Source organism: Ambystoma mexicanum, chromosome 10, assembly GCF_040938575.1.
Source record: "Ambystoma mexicanum isolate Mex_15411 chromosome 10, UKY_AmexF1_1, whole genome shotgun sequence".
NCBI lineage: Eukaryota > Metazoa > Chordata > Amphibia > Caudata > Ambystomatidae > Ambystoma > Ambystoma mexicanum.
The window spans coordinates 101688923-101713228 of NC_090932.1; the positions used below are offsets into that span (position 1 = coordinate 101688923).

Genomic DNA, 24306 nt, shown 5'->3' on the forward strand with positions numbered 1-24306 from the left:
TGTATAGATGTTCTTTTCATGAAATTGAATTGTAGCCTTTCATCTACACTGGAAAACATGGGACCTAGAAGAAATCGGAATAATGCACTACACATTTGTTGCCTTTGTAAATCATTAGGACATCTCAAGACCTTAAAACATTTAAGTCTATATTGTATTAAAACACACAATCTTAGAATTGGTATTTTTAGGAAATGCATTTATAATCCTTCATTTTTTTCCTCGGAGTCTTTATAGAACCGTCTGATCTCTGGAGATCAGGTTAACTTAAACATTGCTCTAATTAGATTTATCAACTTATATGAATAACTGGATGGGATATTTCATTATTTTTTGATCACTTATCTTTTCTACACCTTTGTAAAATTAATTATTAATGTTTATATATGTGGAACTTTATTCATCTATTTATTTGTATTTTATTTTAATAATTGTGGAAGGTTTGTATTTTAAACCATAGCATAATAGAAAAAAAACACAAATGAAACCCAATTTCCTTTGAAATCATGCTCCCAACATCAGGGTCTCATACTTTTCTTTTCATCTGGTTCCCATATTTAACCACAGTAGCAATTGCTACAGGTTCACAGTCAGCCAGTGTTAAGGCAGTTTGTGTACAACCTGCTGGCAAGGACTGTGCAATCACTAACCCTAAAGGTGGATAACACACCCAACTTAAAAAGGCAAGCCTCTCTTAAAGGTAAGTAACATGCCAGCGAGATGGCAGGGGGAGGGGGGTAGTAGGCTGACACAAAGGTTCAATTAGCACACACAATTATCTGTAGAAACATACACCACAACGATATACTGAAATATATACATGTATTATGTTACACATATCGATCACTAGCAGTTTCTATAAGTACTTAGACACATAATATGCAGTATTATAAATCCATAATGTACATACATATAAAAATATAAATATAAAATAAGTATGTTATTGTCATTATGGAACACCAATTATCTAGAAACAACCTAGTCTATGCCGTTGTGCGAATGACAAACTCTGCAGTGACCCCTACCTGGACTTTGTATATCCCAGTTGGGTAGATATGGGAAATATAACGGTTGGGTGTTGACTTGTTATTTGCTCGTTGTTTTGGATTCAACTACTATTGTCTCTGTGAAGTTAACATGAGAATGGTGTTGTTAATATATTTGCTGTAAAACCAATAAAATATGTTAAAAAAAAAAATATATATATATATATATATATGTATATGTACATATACAAATAAATTAGGCAACTTTGTACAGCATATTAATATGTTGATCTCTGTGGCACCACATAGAGGTATGCCCATCACCACAGTCCGTTACTTCCTCCACACCAACTCAGAATCACATTACAATGTGCAGAGAAAAGCATGGAAGATCTTACCATCTGACACAAAGGACCAGAGAAAAATGAAGCCAAGTAATAGCAAAGAGTGTCTGTGGTTTGATCTTAGAAGGGGCACATGAGGAGTAGGTGCAGAGGAGTACAGGGAGTGGGTAGAAATGCGGGGGCAGGGAAATAATTCAAGTAATCTGAAAGAGCTTTGAGACTGTGGTTACAAAGGGCTGTTTTATTTGCCATAACACATGCACACATATGCCGTTCACTATACTGTCACTACTGTGGGATGGTGTCACAGATTAGGAACAATGTGCCATGAGCATTTTCAGTTTGGTGTATCAAGGAAGAGCAATGCAAAGAGAGATTGCATAATATACACTGTTCTGGACCCACACATGCTGGCTTATTAGGAACAAAGTTGCACAAGACACGGGCCATACCAAACTTTAAACAATCAAATAAATGAGGCAACTTGGTACAGCATATTAATATGTTGATCTCTGTGGCACCACATAGAGGTATGCATATCACCACAGTCCATTAATTCCTCGACAACATCTCAAAATCACACTACAAAGTGCAGAAAAATGCATGGAAAATCTTATCATCTCACACAGAGGACTAGTTTTGTGTGTATATATATATATTTGATGACCCTCCTCAACCACATACTTTAATGTGTGCCTCCTATCTCAGATATTCATGCAACATATAGTGACAAGAGGAGGAAGGGAATCAGAGAGTCTAACAAAAGAGTTCAAAACCCATAATGCCTGTCTAATCAATCTCTCACCTTCCAGTTTTGTGAGGGAGGAGACCACAACAGCTATCTGGGGCTTTTCTCATAGACCTGAAGAATACACACTTACCTCCTGACAGTGAGTACCTATGATAGGGGACAGCTGATTAGGACCAGAAGTTCTACCCAGTGCGGGGGCAAGAAGCAATAAATCACACTCCACTCTGAATGAATTATACATAAAGGATGTGCAGAATCTATAATTGATACTAAATTCATAAGTGTGTCCCAGAGATAGAGAGAGAGAGAGAGAGAGAGAGAGAGAGAGAGAGAGAGAGAGAGAGAGAGAGAGAGGTGATACTTTCATTCAATATTAAATATTCACATAAACAATTATGGTTGTAATCAATATCTTGGGCTATGTATTAAAACCTGGCCTATATAATAAAATGACTTACAAAAATCAATATCAATAAAAACATATCTAATAATGTCCCAGTTCATTTGCGATTTCATTCTCTGTACAAGAAACAAAATGTCTTACAGTTAGTAGCAGTAGGTGATGAAAGAACAGTTGTATATATACATTCTCCTCCACATCTGTGATAAGTTGAATAATGTCCCCTGCCCAGGTAGTGAAGTTCCCTCTGTGTTGATAACGACTGATAACTAAAACAGTTTTTAAGTAGCCGTTCGTACCAAGCGTGACGAGTTAACTGAATACTCTTTTGCCTGACAACATGTTTCTCACTTGAGGGTGGAGCCCTCCTTGGCAAATGAGGGCAGAACGCCATTATCATGCACTGCGTCTATTTAGAATTTAATCAGGTAGGACTTTATCTGATGACAGCTGCCCTAGAAACCATATGATTTTAGTGGACGGGAGGCCAATTTCCTAGTAGACATTTTTTCTTTGTGGAAAATTAGAGAAAAGAGCACCATACTGTGGCAAACTCGCACATGACTGCCGTTGGTTGCAGGTAGCTTGCTCTGCTCATTTGACCGGTGGACCTGTTGGGCTGTGTGCATGCTTCATGCTCGGGACATGTATGTGTGCTTGCTTAAGCGCTTTGATATTTTAAGCCTCCTCTGGTTCTTCGCTCAATATTCCATCTGAACCACTTAAAAACTAGAACTGTTCCTGGTCTCATGATTGGGACTGTGCCTATCCCCCTCAGTTTCCTGGGTTTTGTATTTTTACATTTTTAGATGGACATTCATATGTCTCTGGTTCCACAGGTAAGGAAGGCCATCTTCGTCTAAATGCAGCCTGCATACGGTACTATTGTAGCATTCAAAGGAGGCCACCACCCACACACCGAGTAAAATCCTCCAAGGACACAAATCTCCCTTCCGGGAACGTATCCCCAAGTTTCTTAAAGTTCATTGTCAAAAGTGGGGGCCAGGCCCAGAAAGCCCCAGAGTGGGGCCGCATTATGGTAAGGAGTTATGATCATTAGTTTCCGAAAGATCCTCGACCAAGCATTTACCATAGTTCTAACAGGTTCCTAAGTGCAAGAATCTACATATTGTCACAAACATCACTGACTGAAGGTCAGTGGGGGACACTCCATATCGCTCTAGCAGTAAAGGTACCACTTCAGTGTCTGTAGTGTACCAATATTTAGCTACGTCGGCCTGGGACGCCAGGTAATAAAGCTCAAGTCAACTGGACTCATATGGTTCTACCATTTTATCCCAGTGTATCCGGGCGACCCCACTCCCCCTGACAAATCTAGTAACCAGCATTCTAATTTTAGAAAGGAACATTACAAAAATAATAAAGCAATTTGGAGAGGATCGCCATTTTGAGGAGGGAGACCCACCCCCAAATAGGGAGATTGTGGAGACCAGCCCACTGTACCAACTTTGCCGTCAATTGTTGCAGGTACTGTTCATAATTTTCAGTGTACAGGGTTTGATGATCTCTGGAGACCATGACCCCCAGGTACCTGAATTTCGACGGGGCCCAGTGAAAAGCCCTAAGTTCCGCAGGTTGCTCTGTGGCTGATGTTAAAGGGAAGAGTTCTGACTTATTGGGCCTCATTACGACATTGGAGGTAGCCATGCCACTATTTGCAGCATGGCTACCCCCCTTCTGGGTACTTGGTCTGGGTTCCCTGAATGGGGAAATACCGGGCTATTCCGACCTTGGAGGGCTCGGTATTTCCCCATTCAGGGAACCCAGACCCCGTACATCCCCATTCCCATTCGAGCCCCCATAGGACTCAATGGGAATGGGGAGGATGCAAACAACGGGGCCGTTAATAACGGGCCCGTTGTTTGCATCCTGGTCTGCTTGCGGGACCCACTAAGGACCCGTGGTTTTACCAGGTTTTACCAGGCGTCCTTAGCTGGTCCCGCGAGGAGACTTCGTAATGAGGCGGCAGGGGGTTAACAGGGCCAGCAGCTCTACCGGCCCCGTTAACCCCCTACCGCCTTCCTCATAATGAGGCCCATTGTCATTTTTCTTGTACCCCGAATATTTTGTGAGTCTATGTACGTCCTGCATAATGGGGTTCACATTTCGATCTGGGTCTCGGACAAACAAGACTGAGTCATTTGCATATAGCGAGACAGTCTGGGGAGGTCCTGCTATTCTTATTCCTTTCTTCCCATGGACATCTGGTATCAGTGCCGCCAATGGCTCAATCGTGAGTGCAAATCACAGAGGGGAGAGAGAGCAACCCTGTCTAGTGCCACGCCTCAATGGGAAGGGGGCAGAGAGGGTACTTTTGGTGCAGGTTCTAGCAAGTGGGTTGGACTATAGTAGTTGGATACACTACAAAAAATATGGTCCGACCCCAAAGCGGCAAAGAACCTGAAGTAGGTAGTACCAGGAGACAGAAGCAAAAGCTTTTTCCGCAACTAATGACGCCACTACCACTTTAGCTTGAGGGTTTATTTGAGATAGCACACAAAAAGAGTTGCTGCAAATTTAGGCCCGTAGATCTCGTTGGGGATAAAACCAGACTGGTCTGGGTGTACCAGTTGTAACATGAATGGAAGTAAGCGAGTAGACATTGTAATGTCTGGTCCTAGTCCCGGTCCCTGTATGCATGTCTAAGGTGAGTGGTGATGTCAGTGTGGAATGTCAGCATGGAACCCTGTGTGTCTGAGAAGAATGTTGCGTGGGTGAAGTTCTGACCCAGGCAGTTGAGCAAGATGTAGCCTGGGTGGTGGGAGCCAGCAGGCTCTCCAATGATCTTCTTGGCTCCTTGATGAAACCTGATGAAACCTGATTATCTAAAGACAAATAAACTATGTGTGAAGTACCCTACTACACAAGTGTATCCTTTCAACCTGCTGTACAATACCCAGAACTTTAGCCATGACCTTTGCATCAGACTTAATTAACGACAAGGGCCTATATGAGGACAGGTCATGCAGAGGTCTGGGGGGCATAAGTAAAATGGATAAAATCGCCTCACGAACGAATCGACAGAGTTTGTCTCTTACAAGCGATTCTTCCCACACTCGTAACAACCTTGGGACTAACTCCAAGTGGAAGGTTTTGTAAAGCTCCATCCCTAAACCATCACCAACCCGGGGCCTAACCAGCTGAGAGAGCCTTCACAGCTTCAAGCATATCTTCTGCCGTTATGGGTTGTTCCAACACCAAGACAGCCTCCTCCGGCAACACTGGTAGACTGATGCCGGCCAGGTACTGGGCGACCTCGTCATCAGGTACTGTGTCATTTTTTTCATATAGGATGGAATGAAAGTCAGAGAAAGCATTGTTAATGTCAGCCTCGCACACCCGCATCTGTCCATCCCTTCCTTGCACACTCGCTATGGCTCACCTAAAACTGTTGCCAATCGGACCAACCCCCTGCCGGCTTTATCCCCTTCCCCATATCTCCTGGCTTTCGCAGGAGCAGCACTATGCAATACAGTTTGCAAGGGTGTAAAACTTCATCAACAGTTCCTGAATTTGCCCTAACGTGGATCTGGACTGTGTTCCCCCTCGTGCATTTTCCAATGTCCTCTGTCTGTTCTTAAGCTCATGTAACTCACGCCTAGTGGTTCTAAGTGATCCAATGGATGTTGCCATAAGCACCCCCCTCATCCACACCTTAAGGGCCTCCCATACCATGGAGTAGTTTGACCAAACCCTCATTAAGGGCAAAAAATGCAGCAATATCTGTGTGTAATGTTTCAGTAAGGCTTGAATGCTGCAACATAGTTGGAGCCATTCTCTAGAGAGGGTGAGGTATTGGTATATCCTCAAACAGTAGTGTCAACAGCACTGGGGAATAGTCGGATAACATACAGAGGTATATAGCGTAGCACTTAACCACTGGCATCAAGCCAGGGGAAAGCAGCCACAAGTCAATCCGTGATCCAGAATCGTGTACTGAAGAATAATACATATATATTCCCTGTCCTCAGGGTGCATATGTCGCCATGTATCCACTAGCGGCAGATGCTGCATCAACTGGTCTATAATCTGCGCAGCCTTAGTTAGCACCTTATGAACATCTGCTGTTCTATCTAGCCGGGAGTCAAGAATTTTGTTAAGATCCCTCTCCCCATAAAATCAAGGTCTCTTCAATATCAATCAGTTTGTGGGATACTTTTTGATAGAATTCCGAGTCATCGAGATTCGGTGCATAGGTATTAACAAGGACAAACAACTGCTCTGCCAATGTTCCCCAGACTATAGGATACCGGCCCAGAGGGTCGGCCACACTTCTAGCCAACTTAAATCCCATAGAGTGATGTATTAGCGTAAGGACTCCCCTGGATTGTGAGGAGTAATTGGTATATATCGCAAGGGGCCCCACTTTTGCCCAAATACGTCATTAACGCTCCCCAGTGCATGAGTTTCTTGTAGAATAATTATTTTAGGACAATGTCTTTCAATATATGAGAGAAGCTTACAGGCCTTGCCCGGGTTTATTAATCCCTGCACATTCCATATAATGAGTGACAGTGGGAGCCCATGCCCATCCTTCGCATTACGTTCCATCTCCAAATGTCAAACCGAAAGCCCCAAGGATCCACCATGTAGTCCCGCATCCCACCAACCACAACATGACCCTCAAACTTTTAAACTTTAAGCCCTAAGCCCTAATTCAACCATTGCCACCTTCACCATCAACCCGAACTTGATAGTGTGCCCAAAATAACTCTATTTGTGCTATCTCAGGGAGTGCACTGCGAACACCAGCCAAAACTGTAGATGGTAAAACGTCCAGCAAAGCGTACAATGTGGCACATTAGAGAGCCAGAACAAGGAATCACTGACAGCAGTAATATATGTAGGAATCAAAATGTCAATCTCCGGTCACCGTGGATGAGGCCCAACCCTTCTGGCCTGAACTGGGACCTCAACCTGCTGGGAAAGGTATTGACCTCTATGTATGTTGCAGCCTCATCCGGAGTTGGCCGGATACATCATAGCATACTGAGCCTGTCTATCACTTGGTCGAAGGTTCTCCTCGCTGTCTGGACTCGGGCTGAAAAATCTGGGTAGATGTGGATCCTTGCGGAGTCAAATTGAAGTGTGCCCTTTTCTCTGGCCAGCCTAAGAACGTGACAGGATCTCGGTAATTTAAAAGTCTGGTGATAATCGTACGTGGGGTGGCCCCAGGCTTTGGAGCCGGGGCCAGTGACTGGTGCACCCTCTCGACCAGGAACTGCGCTGAGATCTGCACCTCCCCAAAAATGGACTGCAGGATAACCTCCACAAATGGCTCCATAGGGCCACAGACTTCTCAGAGACCCCCACTGTACGAATATTGTTCCTGCGGGAGCGCAACTCTAAATCTTCACACTTTGAGTGTACTGTCTGGAGCTCCTTCTTGAATGCCTGAAGATCCCAGTCATGCCTTCCGACTGTATCCTAAAGGTGACCTACCCGCGTTTCAGCAGCTTCGATGTGTCCCCTCTTCAGCTATGCTTTGAGGGATTGTATAGTAGACACAATATCGTTTAGTTTAGTGTTCACAGATGCGAAGCCAGCTTGCATTGCCGACATGTAGGGATCTATGTTAGGGGTGTTCGGGGCTCCCTCACTTGTGTTCTCTACTGGGGCATCACTTGTTGCAGCATCCCTTTGGGGGGTGCTTGTGTAAGTATCCATGGGCCCCCTCTTGCCTTTTCCACTTCCACACGTGATCAGAGCAAAAGGCAGAGGCAGACAGAGTCAGGGTAACAAAAGTAAATATTAACCAATCCAGCAGCGCAACACATCATGCAGTGTGGCAGTCAATGGGAAAATATGAGTTCCATTAAAGAAGTGCTCCCTCAAGAGCAGGGCGCAGCACCAACCCCAGCGTGGGTCCAGTAAAGTAGGATAGGCCTTACCCTTCACCAGTGAAGCAGTCAAAGTGGAGTCACCTATTGCAGGTCCTGCACACCGTGCAATGACAATTGCAACAAACGGATAAGATGCCCCCAGGATCTATGATTGTATGTGCGCCGCAATTTAGAGTGGTTTCAGGGCCTTGCAGGCCACTCCTCATGCCTCAGAGCGTATTCACCGGAGGACGAGCTCAGGAGCTCAGAGATCAATCCTGCTTCTCCACGGGCGTAATGGCGGTCACGGTCATCTCCATCAAAAACACATCTGGGCGATCTCCACTTCTCATCGGCTCCAAGTGCAGACCAGTACAATCTCACTCACGGTCACAGTGTTAAAGTAGTAGATGCAAGTTTAGTTGCATGGAGTTATGTGACACTGGGTACAGGTCCCCAACCAGTAAAGAGCTCTTGGACAAACAAGTTCAAGCCACTACAGGCCAGTTAACAGAATTCCTCCAAACTATGTATCCTGTAAAGGAGAGGAAGAAAAAGGCCAGTCCTGCAGAGCAGCCACACTGATTTTCCCTACATCCACTGCAGGAGCGGGCACACTGAATGAGAGTAGCACTCAATAAATAAATAAATAAATCCTCAGCTGGGCATACCTGCCGTTAAATGGAGATCCACAGCTCCGTAGATGTTATGGCATGATGGGAGCGTTGAGCATCCAATGTGGGCCTCAGTAGCCATACGAGCAATGTTGCCACCATGATATAGGGCAATATGGTGGCCGCACCAACACAGATAGTATCAGCTGACGCGCTAGATCATGATGATCAATTAATCGGGCACCAGTCGCTCCACAAGTGAGGGAGATGTGCAGGACACAGACTGCAACCCGCCTCCTCCAAAAGTCGCCCCCAACTTAAGCCTGCTCCCATTCTCCCTATCAGCTCAGGCACAGCGGGTCAAGGCGGGAACACATGCTGCTTCACCAAATGACTCTGTAAACTTCAGTGTGGCAAGGAGTTATGGCCCAAAACATCACACAGTATGCCGACCCAGTCCAACAGGCTACAGCCCACCACTGTGCCGAAAGTACAAGATATTGTATAAACAGGATAATCCTAGACGCGGAGATGTCTTCTTAAGCGGCCATATTTGCTGCAGCTCAGCAGCACCCCCCTGTTCTCGCTCTTAATATCTGCACTCTTCCTCCCTTCTCAACCTTACCCTTTCCTGCCCCCCATGTTGATGCGCCCTTTCTCACTGACCGCCCTGCTCCACTCAGTCAAACAGTTTAATATCAGACTTAAAATTCACCTGCTAACCACTGAAGGGGCACCTGCCATCCCTCACCAACTGACCCTTCTCTACATCTCCTGATAATGCCACAGAGACTTGTATAATGATGTATTATATATATACTGAGGGCTAATATTGAAAAATGGGGGAGAGTTGGATGCTGGCTGATTGTACACTACAGTTGTCAGAATTCCCTGCTGCCACAGTCTGGTACGTAACAGAGGGATTCAGCCCTGCCTTGCTCTTCCTTTTTTAATTACTTGTTCTAGCCTTCAAATTCCTTTGGTCCAACCTCTGGAGCATCAACTGTCCTGGTCCACTTTTTCGCCTGTCTGTTCTGACAACATTATTCAGGCTACAACCACACTTAAATCTACTTCCCCCTTGAACCTATTCCTCCTTCAGTTTTGAAACTAATCATACCTCACACTGCTCCTTGATTAGATCTGCTGTAATTCACTCACCTACCGTTCCATCCCCTCCACCCTTAAACACGCTTCAGTTATCCCACTTTTGAACAATGCTTCTCTAGATCCTTTGCTTCCCTTTAACTATTGCCCAATTTCTTTTCTTTTTTCTCTGATGAAACTTTTGGAATCTTTAGTCACCTCTAAGTTATTTTCTCAAAAATTATTTTTTGTTTGATCCTTTTCAGTCAGGTTTCAGGCCAGGCAGTGGCACAGAGTCAGTCTTGGTGTCTGTCGTGGATGATCTTTCGCGGCTTTCTGATCTTGGTGGCGCTGCTGCACTGATTTCATTAGATTGGCCACCTTTGACACTATAGACCATACCATCTTACTCTGTAGATTAGCCATGGAAGGCATCTCGGGCTCGGTGCTGGCCTGATTTGTCTCCTTTCTTGCTAATCATTCTCAAACTCTTTCTTTGCCTCCCTACACTTTGTCACCCCATCCTGTCACGTGTGGTGTTGCCCAGGGTTTTGCTCTTTCACCTATTCTTTTTAAAGTATATGTTCATCCACTCGTAAAACGTATCCAGTCCTTTGGCTTTCGCTGCTATATGTATGCTGCCAATACACAGATTGTGGTCCCCATTAACCTCGACAAACCCAGCGGCTGCTAAACTTAACAACTGTTTGAAATTTGCTTGGGACTGGATGTGCCAGAACTGGCTTAAGCTTAACTGCGACAAAACAGAGGTGTTGATTATTGACTCTCCATCGGCCGCCTCCATCTGGACTCCTGATTCGTGGCCTACGTCCTTGGGCCCCTTTCCGTAGCCAGCATCGGTGGTTAAAAACCTTGGAGTAAAAATATTTGCCTCCCTTACCATGGACGAGCAAAGTCAGCTTGGTCTGTGAGCAGGGCCATTTCAAACTCAAGGTTTCGTGAAGAGTTCTTCCCTTTCTTCCTTCCTCTCTTCGTGCTCCTGTCATGGCGTCTTGAACTCTCGACACTTTGGACTATTGTAATGCTTTATACCTAGCCCAACCTGCATATCTGCTAAACAGGCTGCATGTTCTACAACATTCAGCTGCTCATGCTGTTTCTGGCTTATCAGCACATGGCCATATTTCTCCAACTTTACTTGCTTCCAGTGGCATGCCGCATTGAGTTCAAATCATTGTGTCTAGCTCACCGAGCCTTCTATTGCTTGGGTGCCGACTTTTTAAAGCAAATGTTCTGCCGTTATGTCCCCACTTGGCGAATCCGCTCGGCGTCTAAATTCTTGATCTAAATTCCCAGAGTCTATTGATCCAGAAATGGTGGCCAGCCTTTTTCTGTTGTGGCCTCCTATCTGTGGAACAAGCTACCCTGCTTTTTGCGAATTATGGTTGATCTGTCTTTCCGACACTGCCTTAGGACTCTCTTGTTTAAGTACATTTCTGTCGATTTTCCCACGTATGACTGTTGTTCTTTGTCACATTGTTTTTTTCTTTAGAGCCATGTTGCTCTAGGGTGTAAGTTGCACTATATACATTTTTTATCAACATAACACCAGAATACAGTCAGCCTCCCTGAATATTGCTGAGGCATGAAAGCGTGCTAGGAGGCGAACATCTTTGGACTGTTTGAGCTTACTGTAGCCGGTACCTAGAGTCACGCCCCTGCAACCATTCTTTTTTATTTGCACAGCTAACTGGAGACTGAGGCTTCAGAGGGGCTGCACTCAGGCTACACATGCCATACTGATGTTAACTCCCCCTCCCCATCCCTCCCCTCCCAGAGTTGGATCCTGGCTGGCTCTACACTAAAGCTCAATCAGCACCCCTAAAGATTCTTGAGGCATGAAAGCACGCTAGGAGGAGAACATCTTTGGGCTGTTTGAGCTTACTGAAGCTGGGACCCAGAGCCGCACCCATGCCACCCCTGTTTTTTGTTTTCACATCTAACTTGAGACTGGGACTCCAGGGGGGCTGCAACCGGGCTTCACATGCCTGATTAGGAGTGCAATACTGATGGTAACACCTCTCCCCACTGAGGTCTAATATTGAAAAATGGGAAGAGTTGGATCCTGGCTAGCTCTACACTACAGTTACCACAATTCTCTGCTGCCACAATGTGGTACTTACCAGAGGCATTCAACCCTGCACAACTGAATCCAATCAGCCTCCCTGAAAATTGCTGGGGAATTAATGTGCACTAGAAGAACATCTTTGGACTGTTTGAGCTTACTGCAACTGGAACCCACAGACGCGCCCCTGCCACCCCTCTTTTTTGTTTGCATATATGTATATGTATATGAAACTGGTCCCAGGGGAGGTGATAAAGAAACTTTGTTGCAACAAAAAGAAACTCGCTGTATTCTTGACTTCGTGAGCAAACAGCCGAATGGGCACAATATCGACGAAGAACTTTATACATTTCTGGGACAATGAACCACGAACAGCAAGGAAGTAAGCGGAAAGAAAACAAAGGGGAAGGGGTGTTTTCTTTGTGTCTGTGCCTGTGGTCTTCAGCACATCTGGTGGTGTATACCACTAATTTACAGTTTCACACGTGTGGTGTTCTGTTTCCAAAATCTCCAGAGACCCAATTCACTGTGATTAAGTTGAAATGCAATGACTATGATGTATTTTAATTGACAAGTTTTTTTTCTTTGTTTTTAATGGTGGTTGTTTCTAATGCACCTTGTACAATGATGTAATGGAACAAGTTTCTAATGAAGAGAACAGTCAGGCTTAAGGTGGAAGAATGGGTATTTTAAAGCACTCTTGAGTTATAATAGTCAAAGACAAATGTAAATAGCAAAACCATGGGTAAATGACTGATGAGACTACTATGGCCACCAGATGGTCAAAAGAATGACTAAGGCACTAGGCACTTTATACACATTCATTGATTGCAGAAAAATCGAAAAGATTGTCACCAATAGAATAAGTCATGACTACATTATGTACTTTATATGATTACATAAGATGATAACCACATAGTGGATCCTAAAGTTAGTCAGTCTGTACATTGAGAATGGGATGTGAATTAACGGTCTGAATGCCTATGTTAGATACGACTGGCCAGCATATGATGTACTTTATACATATTTTCTATGTTGTTACTACATTCTGCATTTGAAGGTAATGACATAAGTTGCTATTGCACTATGGACTTTAGAGACAGCTAGGGAACCCATTGGGCATGACTTATCGATATGATTATGGTTTGTTGCCAACGTGGACATTCTCTATGAACAGAGTATGCACTTTATTGCAATGCGGTATTGCACTATGCACTTCTGTACATTCCCACATGTTGCTTGCTGCTAATTTGGATATACTCCATGAGGAAATCATGCACCTTATTGTAATGTGGTATTGCACTATGCACTTTAGTATATTTCGACATGGTGCTATCACACTGTGCCCTTTCTGTTCATTCGAAAAATATGTTGGGCATTTGGACTCAATTACATCTAAGTCATTTTTGCCCATGAGAAAAATATGCACTTTAGTATATTTCAACATACTGCCATCGCACTATGCACTTGTAGGCTATTTGAAGAAATATGTTTGGCATTTGGACTTCATTGAATCCAAGCTATTCTCTGCCCATGTAAAACTAGTCTATGCACTGAGTGCGTGATCTGGGTCAGCAGACATGTCAGGTTGGATGTACATAATGTTCATACAAATCATGGACATTATCAAAAATAGGGGGGTAATTCTTATAAGCACACTGCAACATCCCGTATAAGGGCGAGCCGCAACTCTTTCCGCACTATTGGGTTAATTCGACCATGGGCAATATTAATTAAATTGCTAAACACATATTCATTGTGCCTATTCTGGAGTAAATCAGAAGGAATTGGCACAAGACATATGGGCACTATTAAAGGGAAGGATATGTGCAATGCGGGCTGTTTGGGAACCCAACTAGTGCTGATAGAATAAATATGCGGCAGCCCTAAATACATCATTAGGATCAATGTGGTCATTGCGGGCATCCCAGTGAAATGTAGACTGAGTATTACAATGCATCCTAAACCCCATTCCATTATTCATCACGTATATAGGAACCTAGGCCAAGATGGCCGAGGTGTGGAGCATGTCTTTGGCATAACATGGCAACCCAGTCCTCTTTCACCCTTAACATTTTTAACGAACTTCTGAGAGGAGGCACTCTGTTGTGAACAAGCGGCAAGTTAGCCGCGAAACGCATAAACGCCTCGGCAAAATTATTTGCTACGCCTTGGGAGGACCATACTTTGATGGTTTCTTTTTGTAATTTTGTGTGCCGTGATTTTCCCTGATTTTTACCTACTAAGGGAAGAAATGGTTGCATGAAGTACTGCAGATCTGGATTACTTATTTTTGATCGCTGTGGAGGGTGCTGCTCACTTTTGTTTGGATGAAGGAATCAGCAAATTCTAAACATATATATGTTAGCGGCTGTGTAGTTATGGTGAAGTTGCTCATCTCATAGGAAGAGCACTTTTCGGGAGGTTTATAACTTCGATGCCTCTGGATGAATCCTCACCAAACTTTGCATAATACGTATATGGCTCGTTCTGAAATGTTGCTAAGTTTGGTGAGGATTCGTCAAGGAGGGCAAAGTTATAGGGGGGGTCCCAAAATTATAATTTTTGTCCATAGACTGAATGGAGAAAAACGTTGCTCATGCCTACAGGCCAAACCGCTGGATGTATTTTCATCAAATTTGCGGCAGGAGCGGCGGTTTGCTCCTGAAAGCGTGCTTTTGTAAATTTGATGGACATCTGTCCAGTATTATTTTTTTTAACAGGAAAAATGTAGGTAAACATATCTGGGTTCGGTTCGCTGACCTATTTCCCTGTTCGGTCTGCTGACAGGCATCCGATTGGCTTAGAGCAGCGGTATTCAAATTGTGGGGCACCACCCCCCCCCACAGGGGGCCGTGCCACATCCCTGGGGGCCATGAGAGGCCAGCATGAAATGTTAAAAAAACATTTTTTTTTTTTGATTGGAAGAAATGGGCAGGGGCGGCTTACATGGTCGGACTGAAGCATGACACTGTCTCAGGCACCAATTAAAAAGTGGCCCGCAGTTGAAAATGGATATTCATTCCTTCAGTCACAGACTGTTTGAATAGTACCTAAGGGGGTGCTTTGTGTTAAAATGTAAGTAAATAAAGAATATTTATTCAGCAACAATGGTCAAAATTACTAACTGCATAGTGAAGTAACTCATCAAACTGGCCCACATTGGCCAAAAAGGAGGGCCATTTTGACTCGCTCACACTAGCATTTAGCATTTTTGGGACAGACATTGCCCTATTTCCCTATAGGCCAGTCCGAGCCTGGCGGCTCATCCATAATGGTGAGAGGGCACCCACCCAGTGGCCCCCTCACCCATTATGGAGGAGCTACGGAGCCAGTCCAGTGAAACAATGAGCACTCCCTCAGCTGCTTTATCCAGCTGAGGGAGTGTGCCTGGGCTGGCTGAACTGTCAAAGGGAAACACTATTTCCCTTTAATAGTTCAGTTCAGTTCCCCAGCTGCACATGCTCACTGAGCCATGTAAGGCTGGGTCGTTTTGCTTCGGCAGCATTGCATAGCTCATTGGAAATGCTGGCTGGGGCACTGCATGTCTGTATGTGCGAGGGGGAGCTCCTGCGCCTCCTCACACATACGAACAGAGCAGCCTGGAGCAGGGCGTTTCAGCACCCACACGCAGGCCAATGCAGAGGGTACGTTTATGTTCATTTTTTTTTATTTAAAGATGTGTATGGATGCTTGTGTTATGAGTGAGTGTATGGTGATGGACGATTGTGTGAATGATAGAGTGACTGCTGTGTGTGTTTGTTTTGGTCCGTTGAGCTGATTTTGGCGAGTGGTGTATAGAGGGGGATAGGAGGGTTGTACAACAAAGGTGTCTTAAAAATGCCTAAATGCCTTTGTTGCACAATCCCACTACCCACCTTCTGAGTCGCTGTGGAGCCCAGGGGACAGGGATGGTATTTATTTAATGGATTTCTATCATAGATGTCCAGTCAAAAATACCATGCTTTCCCCCTTGGCTCCCCAGCACCTTGCATACACACATAATCATGTTGATTGTGTTAGGCCCAGTGGGGCCCAGGGGACAGGGATGGGATCTTTTTACTGGACATCTATAATAGATGTCCAGTAAAAAATGTCATGCCTCCACCCAGCACTAATTGCAAACTGGTTGGCTATTTACACATTTTCTTTTAAAGAATGCTCTACAATGCAACATTTTAACCCATTGGGCCTCATTACAAGTCCGGCGGTAACCGCGCCGGTAAAACCACCTGGTTACTGCCAGACTTGTATTACCATTCTGCCTCCATGACTCCCGGAATTACCAGGGCATTACAGACCTGGTGTCCCGGGAATTCCGGAAGCAGAATTCGGTAAATCCCCATTCCCATTGAGTCCCATAGGACTCAATGGGAATGGGGAAGTGGAAACACCGGCACCATCTCGTGATGGTGCTTCCACATCCGCCTGCAGGCGGGAGGTGTTCAACCCGCCAGTCAGACCTGGCAGGAAGATCACCTCCCGCCTGCAGGACTTGGGATCGGGCGGTCTGGAATTAACAGTGGCGGCGGGTTAAATGCCACTGTTAAATCCGGACCGCCCGACCTGTAATGAGGCCCATTATTTTAAAGAAAATTCATGGGGGGGAAAACCCTCCGAACTTCCCTTGATTGGTTCAGACTCCCTCACTGCGCTCAGTCGCTATGGCCTTTTTGGAGGAAATAGGAATGCCCCTCCACTTAAAAAATTCACCAGCCACCACTGGCCCTCGGACTGTTGGGAACGGGCTGGGCGGAGCCCAGGGACTGCGTTGGGAGCAGGATGGGCAGGAACTATGGGATAGTGGTGGGAGTAGGGTGGGTAAAGCCCAGGGTGTGTGATGGGGTGGGGTGAGACCAGGGACTGGGTAGGAGTGGAATGAGGGAGCCCAGCGACATTGATGGGTGCAGGTGGGGGAGCCCAGGGGCTATACTGGGAGTAGGGTGTGGTGACGGTGCGGAATACATACTGTCCATTTGGCATTTTTGGGGAGCCCAGCTTTCCCAAATTTTGCTCAGGAGGGGCCCAGGCCAAAAAATTTTGAAGGCCACTGGCTTAGAGAGTGACTTGATGTCCGTGGACATCGGATGCATCCACTGATTGGATGGTGAAAAGCGTGAAGTGCGTCAGATCTTTGGAAACGCCCGCCATGTTGGAGTCGCAGACTTCGCCGATGTCCGCGACATCGCAGTAAAAACATATAAAAAACTACAACAATACACTTGTCAAACTTATCAAACAATCTCTGGGGAGGTGAGGGGTGATGTGGATGGGATATGGCCATAAGAAGCCAAAAAACAGGTGTTTTTCACAGTAATAGTCAGCGAACAATCTGGATGTTTGCGAACAGTCCTGTGAAGTTTGGGGACACTTCAGATGTTCGGGGGAAGTAGTTCTTGGATGGCTTATAACTTTGGCACCACTCAATGAAACTGCATGACTTTTTGGAATTCTATTCTATACCCGGTACTGAAAGGCTTTGCAAAGTCTAGTGGGATTCTGTAAAGTGGGGGCGAAATTAGAGGGGGGTCCCAAAATAATGTAAAGGCTTATAAACGTGGTGTCATTTGACGAATCTGCACAAAAGTTTGCAAGAACATGCATATGTAGATTTATAATCGTCTTGCAGACTTTTGTACAGATTTGTCTATTTTAAATCTAGATATAAATGTTTTTGAAACGTTTGGTGGGATTTTCTCAACATTTTTAGATGGCTTGCCGTGCTGCCGTTTGACGAATGCGGACAAAGGTTTTCAGAAAGATTATAGACCCAACCTTGAATGTTTGTGTAAAGTCTTCATGGATTTTGTCAAGTCGAGGGCTAAGTTATAAGACTATTGTATGTACATACATTTCATACTTATCATTAAAAAAAACATGGGCGGAATTTGTGTAAGGAGCATTGGCAAGGAACTGAAAGCATGGTTTTGCAAACGTGTATGCGTTTTATTTTTTGACAAGTGTCATAATGTAGGCACAAAAAATAGTGATATAACTTTGGTGACTGATGTATATAACCTGTGGCCATGGACAGTGGCCAGATTGTCTGGGTCATGGTATAAGGTCATGACCCGGACAATCTGGCTACTGGCCTTGACCGCGAGGGATGAAACATGATGTTAAAATGGCCATGTCCACCTGGGACCGGCTATGTGATAAAGTTATTCGAAGGTAGGACAGGTTTGAAAGGGAAAATAAATGTGCTTGTGGTAATATGGTCATAGGGTTATGACTTCGCCTTCTGCAGGCTGCCATGGAAAGGGAAGAGGGGCTCTGTACTGAGCCCCACCTTCTCTTTCCATGGTGGCCATCTTGGAAAAGTATTTTCCTTCCTACAGCGGGACGCTGCATGCATCCCACTGTTGGAAGAAAAATAAATTTTTAGCACCTCGTGTTCTCGCTTTGGGAACCAAGGGTGCTAATGGCCTTTATCCGCCATTGCAGGGGCTGCAATGGAGGATAATGGTCTGGGGCCCTCATTATTTATTTATAACGTGCCGAAGCCCGCAGGGATCAGGGCGCGCACACACACAGTTCGGTTGGACCGATAACTTGGGCTGCTGGGCCGTTATCCCCCATTCCAGTCCCTGGAACGGGGGATGAACACCACATTATCCCATTAGCATAACATAAAATGCTAATGGAAATGGTAGAAAAATGTATTGAGTCCATGTAAGGTCACATGGCAATGTCCGGAAGGTCCACAGTGACGTCAGACATTCGCGGATGTCGTCGGAAGCAAAAACAGTGAAAAAAGCATAGAAGTGTTAAAAATGATGCTAGAAGGTGGGAAATGGCAGAGTTTTAAGGTGAAATGTTGTAAATTTGGACGCAAATGTTGCTATATTGGGGTAAATATGATGTGAGTAAGTTGTAGGAAAATAGCACGCACTGGTAAAAACCTATGGAATTCGCTGAAAACAACTTTCTTAAAGAGGCGTTATGGTTAAGTTGCACCAATAAAAACCTATACAATTCAATGAAAAAACTTTGCTGAAGGGACTTTGTGGTTAATTTGCACTAATAAAAACCAATGGAATTGAATGAAAAAACTTTGTTAAAGGGACATGATGGTTAAGTTGCACCAATAAAAACGTATACAATTCAATGAAAAAACTTTGTTACAGGCACGTTATGGTTAAGTTGCACTAGTAAAAACCTATGAAATGCAATGAAAAAATTAGCTAAGGGGAAGTTATGGTTAAGTTGCATTAATAAAAAGCTATGAAATTCAATGGAAAAACATTGTTACAGGGATGCTATGGTTACAGGTAAAACCGAAAAACCTCAGAAATTCGCCAGTTATGGTAATCTAAGCAACCATAACGCACGCCACTGTGCACTGCTAAGACTAACACCCAGGACATCAAGGATGACATCACAAAGGTGCCGTTAACTAAGTTTTTTCATTGACAAAAAAAAAATATATATATATGCTTGTGTATATAGTCATGTAGGGATGTCTGTGCATTGGCAGCTGGGCATGCAGACTACAGCCCCATACACACAGACATCCTAACACAGTCATGGCAAGCCCTGTTAATTCCTCCACTTCTGAAATGCAGCGAGGATTTGGGGCGGCTCTCAGACCACAATGAAGTGACAGGTATTGCAGCCGTTTTATCCTCACATCCCAATCCTGAGGCTGTTCGAATGGTAGCATATGATTCATGGTTACAAACACTTTGATGTTAGGGTGAGTGTTGTGAAAAATTAAAGGAATGCCAAGCTAAGATCGTTGGTTATTCATATGTTCCCAAAATGCTCTTTGATTTTATGCAAAGCAGTCAGGGGCCCTCATTAGTACCTGTCTCCTTCCTGTTTCTCACAGGAGTATTTCGAAAGAGTAAAATAGCAAATAATGTACATAGTTTTCTAGGTTTTGATCATGTGCGTTGCTTAGTAAGAAAAGTATAGAACGTTTTTATTATCATTACGGAATATAATTTAAGTGCTCATTGGAAATGAACTATGGACAATAAAAAAAGCAGTTTACTATGTTTGTGAAATTAAATAACTTCCTTTGTTTAATAGATTATTTGCCAGGAATGCACCCCATTTTGTCTCTCATGGGTGCTTGCCGCTGGTTTGGTGGTAGTGATACTGAGCTGACATCTGTTACAGTAGCCACAAACACTAACCAATAGCAAACAGTTGTAGACCCTGTAGCCTGGTCCCCCAGTTCCTACCACGTTCTGTCAGAATGCAAGCACCTCCCACAGTCTATCCACGCTGCCCTCAAATCCCCAAATATGGACAATAGGCCCTAACTGTAATGGGTACCACTGCTGCAGGACACATGAAATGACAATGCATGTCTCCAAATACCAGACTGGTGCTCACCTCGGGGAATGCTGCACTCGCTGATGCTCTCATTCTACTATGGGCCTTTCCTCCTGCACCCCTTCTTCAGGAGATCTCTGGATGTCACCGATCTTGCAGCTGGAAGCAAGAACTAGGGCGGCTCTAGGAAACAGCAAACAAGTAATAGGGATGGAGAGGACGGGGTCCAGTGGCTTTGCAGAAACCACCACTCGCACAAACAGAAAACCTGATCAAAACTGCCACTGAGTGTGGCTGCTCTGACTCACTCTCTGCCCACACATCTCCCTGAAGAACATGGAAAAAGAAGTGTGCACAGGCCCATTTTAAATTCGATTCAGTGAATTATGCTTGTCATGATTTGCAGTTGGGCAAATACTTTTTTGAATTCAGATGAGCCTTCCAAATAAAGCAATCACTGCCAAGGTTATGCCATGGCTTACTAGAGAGCACCCTAATTCAGACCCTACCCCCTAGCTACAGAAGTGTAGCCCTGCATTTGTGTTGGCAGCAACTGTCAAATTGTAGTCAGTTTTTATGTTGGTGGCCTGCCCCGGTTTCTGATTTAAAAAAAAAATGGTCACCCTACATTGTGATGTTGTCCCCTTTAAGAATACGTGTCATGGCTTCGTCATGACTGACTGTCAATAGAAGGAGCCTCAGGCGGCACGTGCACCACTCCATGAATGGCACTTCTGCCTCGTGTCTCATTTATTGGGCCTGCAGAATGTTGCTGTGTGACCACAGCCCTGATAACATGGCCTACAGGCTGATGCTGTGTGACCACGGTGCTGCAGCCTCCACTGATCTGTGCTGCAGCCCCCACTGATCTGGATGCCCCCATAGCAGTATGTGTAACCTGGGAGCTCCCAGGCCACTGCCATGCTGAGTGACCACAGCCCCTCCCCCAGTTGCGAGCCAGAGAGGAAGAGATAGAAGGGAGAAAATGGAGGTGGGGGAGGAAGGCAAAGGACGTGATAGCGAGGGAGTGGCACAGACAGTAGGTGAGGGGGAGAAATGGAGAGAAGAGGAAAAAGAGTGAGTGGTTGAGACCGACGGAGGGACGGAGAGACAGAGAGAGAGGGTGGGAGAGGGAGAAAAAGATCGACACACAGAGGATAAGATAGCATATGAGCCAAAGATGAGAATGGGAAAGGAGAGGCAGAAAGAGCGCGAACGACACTCACAGAGGGAGAGAAACACACACACACAGATAGAATGAGAGTTAGAACAACACAGAGGGAGAGGTAGAGTAAAAGAGGGATACAAAGAGAGTGTGAGAAAGAGATATAGGGAGAGATGGAGCGAGAGGGAGAGAGAAAGATACTGGGAGTGGGAGGGATATGGAAAGAGAGAGAACCAAACCACAGATTCTGAAAGACCACATTGACAGTGGAAGCATTAAAGAGAGACAAACAGACTTCATTGACAGAGACAGTGAGAAACTGCCCACACCAACAGAGAGTGAGAGTGAGAGTGTCCCAGGCCATATTGACAGAGAATAGAGAGACCTCACCTGTCAATGCACAGAAGGGAATAGAGGGACAACGACACAGAGGGAAATAGAGACAGACTGAGAGGGAGCGTGAGAGACCGAGAGAGAAGGAGATCACATAGCGAACTGAGAGGGAGCGTGAGAGACCGAGAGAGAAGGAGATCACATAGCGAGAGCCCTAGCTCAGTGGTTGATACTCTGGGGATACCTAGTGCATGTATATTGGAGTCTTGCGCAAGCCGTACGCCCAAGATCTCAATGCTGTCTTTGTCTGTGGTCTTTGCCTCTGGTTTACGTTGTTCCACAACAACACTCTTTCATCACTTCATTGTTCACTGAACCTGACATCCACCCCTTTTGTCAACTGCAGTGCCACCTTTGAAGGTCACATTGTGATAAATACAAAAAAAGACACACTTTTGTTTATCTCTTCCAATGCGCTAGACAAATAATATCAAAGAGAACAGACCGAATGCCTCCCATATGAAATTGAGTTGCCCATTTATAGCAGGGCCACGCTCTTGACTTACCCTGTGGAGGTGTTGAGTCTCAAAAGGGGTTATGAGAAAGTAATGGACATATATAACAAAGGACCCACTACACTTCTAGAAAGTAAAAGTGAAAGAGTAGAGAATAATTGACCGAAATATAAGTCATTGGGGCCAACTATTATTAATTATTGATGTTGCTAGGAACGCAGCTGGGTATCAACAAAAAGGCGGGGCACTGAAAATTGATTTCAATAGTTTTATTTAAAACACAACAGAAAAGATCGCTTATAACATGGGGCAAAACCAAAACAATAATGCAGTAGGTCTCGAGTTGGGACTTGATGGGATGAAGACTGAGCTGCAGGCTCTCCGCCCAGTCATTGACACACTCAAAGTGCACCAAGGGGCTGGCTTTCTTGAGGCGATCCCAATTCTCTGGTGCAGAGATCAGTGGGGTCACTACCTGATTCCAGGGTTGGGTGAAAATGTCCATTCCATGTCTCTTGTGAGGGGGAGGGTCTCTCCTTTCTGACCCCTCGCTAGCGATGGTGGTCTTCTTGGAGAGTGATATTTTGGGTCCATCAGGGAGACAGAAGTGGTGAACAACTAGGTTGGTTCTACCTTCCACGCCGCCACGCCTCACTATCAGACCTCTCTCATGTACTTTCATTTAGTACTGTCTGCCCATGTGATATCTCCAGTACATTCCATGTGTGCTTTCGTGCTCTACTTCTAGCGCCTAACCATAGCGGGACAGGACTCCACACAGACATATTCCTTCTTTGAGCATTGCCCAGTGGTAGCATTTGAGAATAACTCGGATAAGGCAGACAATGAAAGGAAGACAAAGATGCCTTACTCTATAAAGTAAGATGAGCCCAGGGACTTTATGATAACACAGCAACCAGCAAGCTCTACAGAAACTCTGCTCGATTCAGAAAGATCCTTGGATGCCTGACTGTCCCGCCAAGAAAGTATATGGCTGCATGCCCCTTCCCACTGTTTTTATTTTTCTGACAAGTTATTGGATTGTTTGCATATCCTCCATGTGATGATAACTTCTCTGTGTAAATCAGTTTCTTGTGTCCGGAATGGGTTTGACAGAGCACAGCTTGCTCTCATAGCTCTTCCCCAGCTTTCCTGCGGTAATAAATATTTGAATTTTGACAGCGAAGGTCTCAGGTGGGCTTCAAGCCTCACTGCTTATCTTTCCAATAACGCATTTATCAGTCATCATTTATCCATCTTCCCATCACATGTGTTTCCATTCATTCACCTTCCACTCACCTATCTGTTCTTCCTTCCAAACATCCACTGGTCCACTGATTTGTCCATCTCTCCGGTTCGATGAATATTTTCTGAAGATCATGTCTGTAGCAGTAAACCTTCTGTGACATCTATCAATGCTCTAGCTGTGTTCAAAGATCATGTCTGTAGCAGTAAACCTTCTGTGACATCTATCAATGCTCTAGCTGTGTTCACTTTGCGATCAGAATATTTGATCGATGGAGGCTTCCAGGCTTTAAATGTAAATGTTTCTATCAATTAATACTGCCTGGTTATGACAGTTTCTTCTTCTGAAATACCCATCCCAGCTTTGTTTATTCCATCCATCTATGATACAATAATAGTGTATTTGCCTTGCAGGGCACGATTCTTTTGGCCAACATAGCATCAGTTGGATATGACCCAGCCCACTGGGAAACACCTAAGAAGTTCAATCCAAATCATTTTTTGGACACAGATGGAAACTTTGTGATGAAGGAGGCCTTCTTTCCATTTTCTGCAGGTAATGCATCGGCATGAATGAGTTTATCAGCTGTAGTAGACTTTACGGGCAGGGCCATTCTTGTACCACCCTAGGTGGAGATGGCCCGCACCAATAATT

The 24306-nt window shown here is 44.8% G+C and overlaps 1 protein-coding gene across 1 annotated transcript in view; it reads left to right on the forward strand.

Annotated features, from left to right (window-relative positions):
- LOC138491199 (cytochrome P450 2J2-like) overlaps positions 1–24306 on the forward strand; it is a 382346-nt gene that overhangs the window by 352437 nt on the left and 5603 nt on the right. The window contains exon 8 of the mRNA XM_069617584.1: positions 24066–24207. Coding sequence (XP_069473685.1) covers positions 24066–24207 — 142 coding nt within the window. The remainder of the gene's footprint in view (positions 1–24065; positions 24208–24306) is intronic.